Source organism: Quercus suber, unplaced genomic scaffold (genome assembly GCF_002906115.3).
Source record: "Quercus suber isolate HL8 unplaced genomic scaffold, Cork oak 2.0 scaffold_36, whole genome shotgun sequence".
Taxonomy (NCBI): Eukaryota; Viridiplantae; Streptophyta; class Magnoliopsida; order Fagales; family Fagaceae; genus Quercus; species Quercus suber.
The window spans coordinates 1241515-1252266 of NW_027069501.1; the positions used below are offsets into that span (position 1 = coordinate 1241515).

The 10752-nt window shown below is 33.5% G+C and overlaps 2 protein-coding genes across 2 annotated transcripts; both read right to left on the reverse strand.

Moving 5' to 3' along the window:
- Nucleotides 1-272: 272 nt before the first annotated feature.
- On the reverse strand, nt 273-882 carry LOC112035802 (uncharacterized). The gene is made up of 3 exons (XM_065770800.1): nt 670-882; nt 464-517; nt 273-386 (listed from the first exon to the last, which is right to left on the reverse strand). Exons 1-3 carry the CDS (start codon nt 733-735, stop codon nt 288-290), a joined length of 219 nt encoding a protein of 72 aa, XP_065626872.1. The 5' UTR covers nt 736-882; the 3' UTR covers nt 273-287.
- Nucleotides 883-3073: 2191 nt separating this feature from the next.
- Nucleotides 3074-7192, reverse strand: LOC112030418 (uncharacterized). Its single transcript, XM_065770801.1, has 5 exons — nt 7069-7192; nt 5262-5407; nt 3838-3908; nt 3598-3684; nt 3074-3510 (listed from the first exon to the last, which is right to left on the reverse strand). Exons 2-5 carry the CDS (start codon nt 5371-5373, stop codon nt 3229-3231), a joined length of 552 nt encoding a protein of 183 aa, XP_065626873.1. The 5' UTR covers nt 5374-5407; nt 7069-7192; the 3' UTR covers nt 3074-3228.
- Nucleotides 7193-10752: the final 3560 nt, after the last annotated feature.

Consider the following 10752-nt stretch of genomic DNA (forward strand, 5'->3'; position numbering starts at 1 on the left):
TGCGACTAATCTAAGTGAAGTTCTCCTATGCCATATAAAAATAATAATTTTTTTTCTAAAGCGTCTCTCCAAATTTCTAACTTTAATTAACACCACGTCCAGTTTCATCCACTAGATTATATTGTTTGCCAAAAAAAAAAAAAAGCATTCACCATGCTGGCAATTTCTAAGATAAAATGGTTCAAACTAAAGGGCAAGACATAAATCCCAATGATAAACTAGGTAGAAAAAACAATGCAAAATAGCTAACCAAAACAATCATTATAATATATATATATATGAAAAAATTAAATACGATGGTATGACATACCATCATGCACACTAGTTCCTTGATTCTCAACTTCTTTTTTATCCCCCTCATCCCATGCACTCTGCCATTCCTTTACCTGTTGTGAACTCAAAAACATCAATTATTAACACTCAATACATGAACACATGATAATATAGTAGAGTCGAATCATACCGCCTCATTCTGCATTGACTTAGAGGTTGACTCTCTTGATGTCTCTGATTCTGCCTGATATTTTAATTAAAAAAAAAAAAAACATTTTTGTTTCAGAAAAATTCAATGGAGATATGGGTTTTGAGTATTATGGTAGACTGAAGATTTGAAAGTGGGAATGAATGAAAAGTAGATATAAAGAAAAGGAGAGAGAGAGGCAGACGTACATGGTAATCGCGAGATCGGACTACAGGGAAGAGATCAAGAAGCTTTCGGAATTCAAGTTCGTCCATGGCTGTCTTTCTCGATTTAACGCCAAAACCAAAACCAAACCAGTGCTTTTCTATCTTGTGTTCTTTCTCTCCTTAATCTTTTCAATTTTAGGACTTTAAACTATTTCTCTATTTCTTTCTTCAGTAATAGTTAACGACTAACATAGTATAAATAATCAGTAGTATATTTTAATAAATAAATAAAATTAAAACAAAAACAAACAAAACAAAACACAAATAAGTTGCAAGTGAAAATGACGTAAATATCCTTGTTTCTGTTTTTGGTTTTTTTTGGGGCAAAATGGTTTTTTTATTTATCAGTAGGCAGTAGAGGAGGGCAGATTCTAGGGCACCTACATGGCTTAATTCTATTTAAACTAATTTCATGACTACAATAAAAATTACACTTTTTAAAGTTGATTTTAGTTAATTTTGACTTTTTTTAAAGTTTTTTTTTTATACAAAAAAAGTTAATTTTGACTTTAGTGCATAACGTTTATGGTCTTTTTAATGTAATTGTAACTGTTTATCACCATTTAACGATATTTCTATTGAATATAATTTAAGGTAAAAATGATATGGTTTTTCAAAAATTATGTTTGAGGCCTCACATTCGTTTGGAAACAACTTATTTAATTGAAATTAAAAACTTTTTACTAAAAATACTGTTAAAAAAAAACTAAAAGCTAGTTGAATAGTAAAGTAAGACTCATAAATAGTATCAAAGAGTGCAATGAGACCCATAAATAATAGAAAAAATAAGCTAAAAACTCGAATAATATGTGGGTTTCATCACTTCCTAAATACACTCTAAATGGTTCTAAGGATCTTGGGTTTGAAACCACTTGCCAACATTTTACTATTTTAGGTCCACCCTAGGGAATTCCTTCCTATAATAACATAATATTAATGGGATGGTGGGATTGCACATGCTTGAGAGAATGATTTTTTTTTTTTTTTAAGATCTAAATCAACATTCCATAATCCATTACCCCTCTTTGCTTCTTTTTTTTCTTTTTCTTTTTCTATACTTTTTTTTTTCCATTAACACAATTTTTCATAATCCATTACCCCTTCTTTGTTTCTTTTTCTTTTTTCTTTTTTTTTTTTTACTTTTTTTTTCCCATTAACACAATTTTTATTAATACCAACGCTATCAAATTTCATTAGTCTTGAACCAACAATCAAGAAATTAAGAATTTCCCACCACAATTCTGTTTTGAGTCATTTGTCGAAGTCAATTGGTTGGTTTTCAAGTGAGGGATCAAGATGACATTGGTGAGGAAAAGAAGGAAGCACAATGATGCACAACAATTCAAAGCAAGGGACAAAGAAGGGACGACAACAACACAAGAGGATGCACAAGGATGCTATTCGGCCTCCCACAACCACTGTTAGCTCTTCCATGATGGTGGTAATCGACAACACAACATAGATCTGACCTACTACAATATGGGTTCAATCAATCAATTTCGACAATTCAACTCCCTAACCCAAAATAATTGGCTTGTTCAATCAATCAATTTTGACAATTTAACTCCCTCGATCCAAAAGAATTGGCTTGTTCAATCAATCAATTTCAACAATTCAACTCACTCGACCCAAAAGAATTAGCTTGACTTGTTCAATCAATTAATTTCAACAATTCAACTCACTTGACCCAAAAGAATTAGCTTTCAACGATGCTATATCTAGTGTTTGTTCACCCCTAGAATCTCACCATATGCCTTATTTAACTTGTCTTGCAAGTTGGCAGAGATGTATTTAAAAGCCTCCATGTAAAATATTATCTCTAGCTTATCCACAAATAGTCACAGATGAACATGATGGCCTCAAAGAGTGCAAGTCTTTTGCTTCCTACCCTATCAGCCCCAGTATTAGATATGGGTTTATAATGCTTAACCAATTGAGACATAGTAATCTCAGTCCTCCAAACTTAGCACTTCACCCCCAACAATCGATGTATTTACACAAAAATTAATGCAAGTGAAGAGGCCAAACCAAATTTAACGACACCTGCTCAACTCAGCAGCAAGGCATTGGATGAAAAAATGTTCCAAGGCATCCACGTTCTCTTTGCACAGCAGAGTCTCCAGGCCTTACCATAGCATCAATTTTTTTATCTCAAGGATTTTAGCTCTCCAATGTGAAGTTCATTCCTGTATTAAATGGATTGGAGTTGGAAGGGGCTTGCTTGAGAGTATGTGGAAAAAAGAAATTTATCCCGTTCACGTTTTTATATACAGTAGAGACATGCAGAGACATAAATCGATGGTTCCTGCATCTATGCTATGCAATACAATTTATTTGAAAATGGAAAATGCTCAAATTTATACCAATGGTTAGAGAGAGAGAGAGAGAAGATAAAGTTAACCCTTTCCATTAGCAATGACAAATAAGAGAACAATATTATTACTAGCATAGCTTGAGCTCCAAGAATGATACAAAAATCTAAGGTAGACAACTAGTGCTTCTATTTGTTTCCATTGTGAATATTTCCCATCTTGTGTGCATTTAGTGGCGCTTCCTACCACCACCCTTCTTACCTCCATTCTTCTTTCCCTTTCCCTTTCCCTTTCCTTTCTTTTTCCCATCACTAAACAAACGGGTACCCAAATCACTCCCTCTAGAAGGAGCTGGAGCTGGAGCTGAATGTAACAGATGCTTTACATCAAGTACACCATTTCTAAAATGACCTTCACTTGCTTTCAAAACCCTGTCTTCAGGTTTGCGCCTCCCCATTGATCTTTTACCACTACTGCTGGACTTGCCTCCAAATTGTCCAAGAATCAAACGCTAAAAGCTAAAATAGTTAGTGAAACTACAAAAAGTCTTGCCAGTCAGATGAACCAGATAAAAAGGGCAATGAAATAAATTAATCACCTCTTCTAGCATTTTCTGCTCTCTTTCCTTTCGTTTCTTCATCATGGGTCGTGCTACACTGAGGGGTAGTCTCTGCTTCTTAGTAGGCTGTTTTAAGAGGAGATTTAGGAAGCTTTAAATGAATACAATACAGCCACAGTAATTGAAAAGTTCACTTCAGTGTTCACCACCTGGCCGTTTGCTTGTTGCAAACAAAATAGAGCTAAAAGTGAAGATGAAAGAAGGGCAAAGAGTTCTTACCTTTCCACCTAGAGCAATCACCTTCCTGTTCTCCATTTCCTTTTTCTCTTTCCATGTCATATGTGAGGAGCCTGAAAAAATGGCATTGCCTTACATTAGGTCACAAGCAAATGGAAAAATGAAATAAAAAAGACTAATGTGCTACAAATTATCCCAATAGAGACCTTGACAGTTGATACTGTTCAGCTTGAGACACGTTGTATTTGAACCACAGAGAGAACCTTTACAAGGTTAAGATAACCAAATATTTCTTTTGGCTCTCTAACAAGACAAAAAGTAACTTTACAAAGCAGAAAGTGTTGCATGGATATCTAAACACAGAAGCCCACACTGCAACATATGGCAGTGACGAATTATAGGCAAGGTACATTTTTCTTTTCAAAATTTACATTGCCAAAACCATCTTCAAGAACTACAAGCTTTAGCCCTTTCCTTGATGGCCAACATTAAATCAGCTTTCTCCATAAATTAAAGCCATTGACAAGGGAACTATCCTGCCTTAATCACCATTATAGCATTGGAATAATTGGGGGGGGGGGGGGGGGGGGGGGGGGTGGGGGGGGGGGGGGGGGGGGGGGGGGGGGGGGGGGGGTGTTGTTGTGGGGTGGGGGGTGTATGGCAACTGAGTGAAGACAGTGAGTGTGGTGATGTGGGGGTGACCGGTGAGAATTGAGAAGGAAGAAAGACCTAACCTAATATTCGATAATTAATATTAGGTTATTTAGGAAAAAATATACTCCTTCTGTTATATTGAACAACAACAACAAAAGTTTAAGATATTATAATGCAATTATATTTCCCAAGGAAAGAAACAGAATCAGGCATTATGTTTGCTTCTCCTTGTTTTTATCCAACTCAATAGCCACGCACCTAGCCTTCTATAATTCTCTTTTTTTCTTTTTTTTCTTTTTTTTTTTTGTCCATTCAGTAATGATTTTCATCATCTGTCCATCCATATTTATTGTCAATTTCCAAGTTGGCAATTCATGCAACAAGAGAACAAACCTGTTTTAATAATTCTAGAAAATAGACTCAAGTCTCATCCATTTAAAAAACATGTCCACGATAGAAATGAGTATTAGCAAATTTCTAAAATAACCAAAATGAACAATAATTTATCACATATTCGTTGTTNAGACAACACTACAACATTCACTATTCACTGCCATAATTATGATTACAAAATTCCTTGATTAAAATAAAACCAAACACAAAAAAACAAATAATAATGATCATAAATAGCGGGGGGGGGGGGGGGGGGGGGGGGGGGGAGCCATGTTATTCTCAAAAAACATTGATATCTTGATCTAGAAAAAAAAAAAAAACTCCATATAAAATTAATGCAGTGAATTAAAAGGGGAACTTAGAAGGTGCAATTTTTGGGACTAATAAAGCAACAAAAGTGAGAGAAAATTGAAACATACTGATATGCTCTATATCCTTCATAATCTTCTTGAAGTCCATTTCTTCATCCTTGGTATCCATTTGGCCTCTCAAGGGTCCTGCTCCATCAGCTTCTTTCATCTTCTTATACATGTTTTTATTTCTCCCCTCTATGTCCAAAGCTCAACTGCAAATAAACAAAAAGTTAGAGAGCAATGGAATAAATTGTAAAATAGAAATAAACAAAAAGTTAGAGAGCAATGGAATAAATTGTAAAATAGTATAGCGTGCTCGTGTGTGAGAGATATAGAATTTGGGGGGGGGGGGGGGGGGGGGTGTGTTGTGGGGGGGTATGGCAACTGAGTGAAGACAGTGAGTGTGGTGATGTGGGGGTGACCGGTGAGAATTGAGAAGGAAGAAAGACCTAACCTAATATTCGATAATTAATATTAGGTTATTTAGGAAAAAATATACTCCTTCTGTTATATTGAACAACAACAACAAAAGTTTAAGATATTATAATCAATATATTTCCCAAGGAAAGAAACAGAATCAGGCATTATGTTTGCTTCTCCTTGTTTTTATCCAACTCAATAGCCACGCACCTAGCCTTCTAAATTCTCTTTTTTTCTTTTTTTTTCTTTTTTTTTTTGTCCATTCAGTAATGATTTTCATCATCTGTCCATCCATATTTATTGTCAATTTCCAAGTTGGCAATTCATGCAACAAGAGAACAATAACCTGTTTTAATAATTCTAGAAAATAGACTCAAGTCTCATCCATTTAAAAAACATGTCCACGATAGAAATGACAATAATTTATCACATATTCGTTGTTAACGAAACAAAACATTGTCAAAAGTACATGCATGGAAAACAAATAACCTAACAAGTCATTGTGAGAAACAAACAATGTAACAAAATAATACAAGTCCAAACATTGCAAAGAAGTCTCACACTTCTTAGTTGTCATATCTAGACATCAACTTCAACAAGATCTCTTTGCTCTTAGTAACTAGGCAGCCAAAGAAAGATTCCTTATTCATCGGATTATGATTCAAAAATAGTAGACATCAGTTAAAAATTTTGGTTCAAGGGGATCGGAAGGAATCCAACATAAGCAACGGTGAGCGGGTTCCATGGATGCAATTGTAGATCAAGGATCGTAAGACTATATATATATGAAAAAATACCAGTAATCATAATTCATAATAGATGTTAAAGAATCATTGGGGAAAAAGAGAGTAAATTTTGACACAAATTGCTTAAAAAAGCCAATAATTACTAAGAACCATATTTTAAAAAAAAAAAAAAAAAACAAGGTTCATAGTTCAAAGTTACAAGTTCCAAGTTCTAAAACCACAAACATACACATGTCCCAAATAAATGACATAAAGGAAATGAGAAAGTTTCTAACCAAAATGATACCAATCAACAAAGAGAATTATAATCCTCGGTGAGCCTATTCTGCACCAGTGAATGCCATTCATGTCACTGCAATTTACTAACACCAAATTGCAACTCTAAATAGAACCAACCAAAATGACAACAATCAACAAAGAGAATTATAAACCAGCTAAAGTTTTCAGATACTAAAAAATCATTGCACCCTTACAAACAAAGATGGAACTATACCGGTACTAAAAATAAAGAAACAAAGTGGGGAGAACCCACTTCGTTTCAAGTCAATTCAAAAACAGACCCATAAGAAACATTGCGAAAATAAATCAGAAATCAAAATGACAGTTCACTTTACGCTATTTCTCTCTCAGAGAAATATTGACAAACGTGTTGTGCGCACAAAATCTTTAGCAAAAACCCAGTATAGAATTGACAAAAGAGAACTCACAATGAAACCAGAAATCGTCTCCCTCTCTCTCTCTCACAGCGCCAAGTAGGTGTCGCAGTCGCAGTCGCAGCTCTCTCTCTCTCTCTCTCTCTCTCTCTGTGGATTGTTTTGTGCAGAGAATTTAGTTATTAGGGGTTTTGTTGATAAAAGTTGGGATTTAAAGGTTTTCATGGGTTGGGCGTAACAAACATGCTAAAATTTTGGGCTTATAATTAAAGGCCCAATAACCCAAAAAAAAAAAAAAAAAACAGATCAAATAAAATAAGCTTGTGCTTCGGCAGCACATTTATGTAGCTCTGTTTGGGTTCTTTTTACTTTTTTAGGTCTTAAACAATGTAACAGTGAATCAATAAGTGGGATTGAAGTTACAAATTCACTTTAATCTTAGTCTTTGGATCCTAAAATTTTTTAACCAATGAAGTTTTTACTTTTTTACCTTTCATAAATTTTTACATCTTGCAACTCCATAGTAATTGCACGGATATAAATCCAAACTTTCAAACACTTCATTAAACTTGTGGGAAAAATCAAGTGTCATCCAATTGCAGGCATAAAACTTTATATAATAAAATTGTATAATTTTCACCCTGGCCAAACCCACTTAATTGGATAGATAATGGATGACCAATTGATTTAAGTTGCAAAGACTTGGGCAAGTGTACCCAACCCCATTTATAGAGGTAAATTTTATGGTTGTAGTAATAATTTTAAAAAAAAACATTTATTAAAGCAAAATTAAATGTGTTGAGATAGTGTTGACAAGATTGTTGGAGTTGGATATTGCCACTCTCAATTCCTCATGCTTCACAAAAATGAAATTGATAAATTAAAAAATCCGTTACATATTTTTTGAATTGAAATCGTAAATTGAATATACGTTTCACATTTAAAATCATGTCTTTTAACTCACAGTTTTATTCTAGTACCTTATAAATTTGCTGCAGTGCTGTTTATTAATTAAGGTTTCCGTCCAGTTCAACTATTTTTGTTGGACCGAATCTTTTTCATTTTAGAAAAAATCTTCACATAATTAATTGAACTGTGTGGCTCAACACAAATTTTAGGGGCGCTACTATTTTATATTCTACTTTGAGAAGAAATCTTCATATAATTAATTGAACTGTGGCTCAACCCTAACTTTAGGGTGTTACTATTTTATATTCTACTTCAATTAAACAGTTTGTTCTCAATTATGGACTGAAAGTTTGAGTGATGCAATATCATGATAATGGGAAGTCACTGTATTGCAGTGTTTTCAAGTACCCAATCTCCTCCCCACAACCCACACCCCCCCCCCCCCACAATTCTACTTCAATTAAACAGTTTTGTTTCAATTATGGACTGAAAGTTTGAGTGATGCAATATCATGATAATGGGAAGTCACTGTATTGCAGTGTTTTTCAAGTACCCAATCTCCTCCCACACCCCCCCCCCCCCCCCCACAAAAGTGGTCATACACTACTGTTTGAGAAAATATGTATAGATCTACTACTGTTTAGGAAATATTTAGCAATCTATTACTTTTTGAAACTCAATTTTGTGAAAAATTGAGTTTTCCATGGTACTTGAGTTCATGGAACTTGAGTACCATGGAAAAAAAAAAATTCATGGAACTCGAGTTTCATGAACTCGAGTTACATTAAAAAATTTCAAAATTTTTTCATGGTACTTGAGTTCCATGAACTTGAGTACCATGGAAAACTCGATTTCCACAAAATCAAGTTTCAAAAAATTAATAGATAGCTAAATATTTCGCAAATAATGGTAGATTACAAAATATTTTAAAAAATAGTGGTATTTGGCCATTTTTGTCCCAAATCTCCACACTAGCTTTAACGAAGTGTTAAATGCATTGAGGAAAAAAAAAAAAAAAAACGTAGTTTCAACCTATAAAATTTGCTTCTGATGATTGATTACCTTTTATTATCAGACCTAAGACACCAATTGGTTTTTGTGTAGACGAAAAGACTTTACCATGTCAAAGCTATGTCAAATAGCCAAAATAATAATAAAAAATAAAAAATAGTTTATTGTCACATCAACGGAAACTAATTTTTATTTTGGCCATTAGCCATGCTAGTAATTTCCATCCAAGAGATAATGACAGTAACTAATTAAAAATTAAGACCAAATTTACATAATTGAAAAGTTAAATACCAAATTAAAAATGTAAAAAAATAAGCAAGATTACCCCTTTTTATAAGTATATAAATGTAAAGAATCACATATTGCCGTAAAAATTTGTTGTCCTGGCCAAAAGACATTATTTGAATATTATATTTTCTTTTAATTCGACTAACTATTAACTTTGTCTTCGCCTCATTTAATTTATATTTCTAAAGCTTTTTTTTTTTTTTTTTTTTGAGGAGGAAAAAATGGGGGCCTTTATGATCATATTGCACCCCCGGGCAGGGAGCCAGTGGCCTCGGCTGAGGTAGTCCGATCTCGGGGGCCCGATTATACCACTATGTGGGAGTCACCTCATCTCTGAGTACACATCACCATTAAGTTTACCCACCAACGAAAACCTGCTGGCAGCGGGACTCAAACCTAGGTGGGTTAGACGAAGTGTTCGAACCTTATATTTCTAAAATTCATCATGTGGATTCATCTACTGGTTTAAAACGTCTCTTCATTATTTTTAAGATTTTTTATTATTATTATTGTTCTCTTATTTTCATATATATTAAGAAGTCACGGTGTTAGTAAGTTTTAATCTTTTATAATAGTGTTCTTCTATGAATGAAAAGTTTAATGGCATTCCAGGTTTCTAATTTGACATCCTTGATCCTTATCTTTTTTTTTTTCCTTAACCAATATTTTTTTTTTTTTTTGAATAACTTTTTAAAAGGATATATTGTTCTTTTGACAAACAACTAGAGGCTCTTTTTTTTTTTCTTTTTTCTTTTTTTGTATAAATTGTGTAGCATTAACTTCGAAAAATAAGAAATTTTATAGAGTTGGAAAAAGAAAAACACAATGGCAGTGAGAAAACTTGTGATGGTGGTGTTGATGGAATTGATTATACTCATTCTATGTAAAGTTCAAGCTAATGGCATTATATCTTCTTCACTTCCAATGGGGTTTCTTCATCCCTCTCAACTAGATCATGTTGGTAGTCTATTACATGGTCGCATTGCCAGCGGGATTGCAGAAGAGAAAGCTGTAAATCTATAACATAATTCACGTTGGTAGTCTATTAACATAATTCATTATATGAATTATGCTTACCAAAAAAAAATAATTCATTATATGAATGTATGTACCATAAATTAAAGAGCTTTCGTAAATCTATATATTTGAGTATTATGAGATTGTTAGATGAATGTGTTTGATGAGCTTATACTCCAAAGGTTAATTTTGCGTGTTTGAATAACATAGTTCAAATTGGCAAAAAGTTAGGAAGTAAGTACAGGAATACAACCAAGAAAGTACAACGAAAAGAATGTCACGAAAACCTTATTATGAAAAATAAACTGTTGTATCAAAATGCAATTTCAATCATATCCTCAGGCCAAAAGATTGATTTTATTTATTTATGTATTTTAAATGTGGAAATCACGTGTTTACCCGCAATTACGAACCCTAAAGATGTCAACTGACCATAAGAAAGATGCATTATGAAATTCATTCAATGTCTAAAATTATGTTACAGCCATCTTATCAGTGGAATTCTGATTGAAT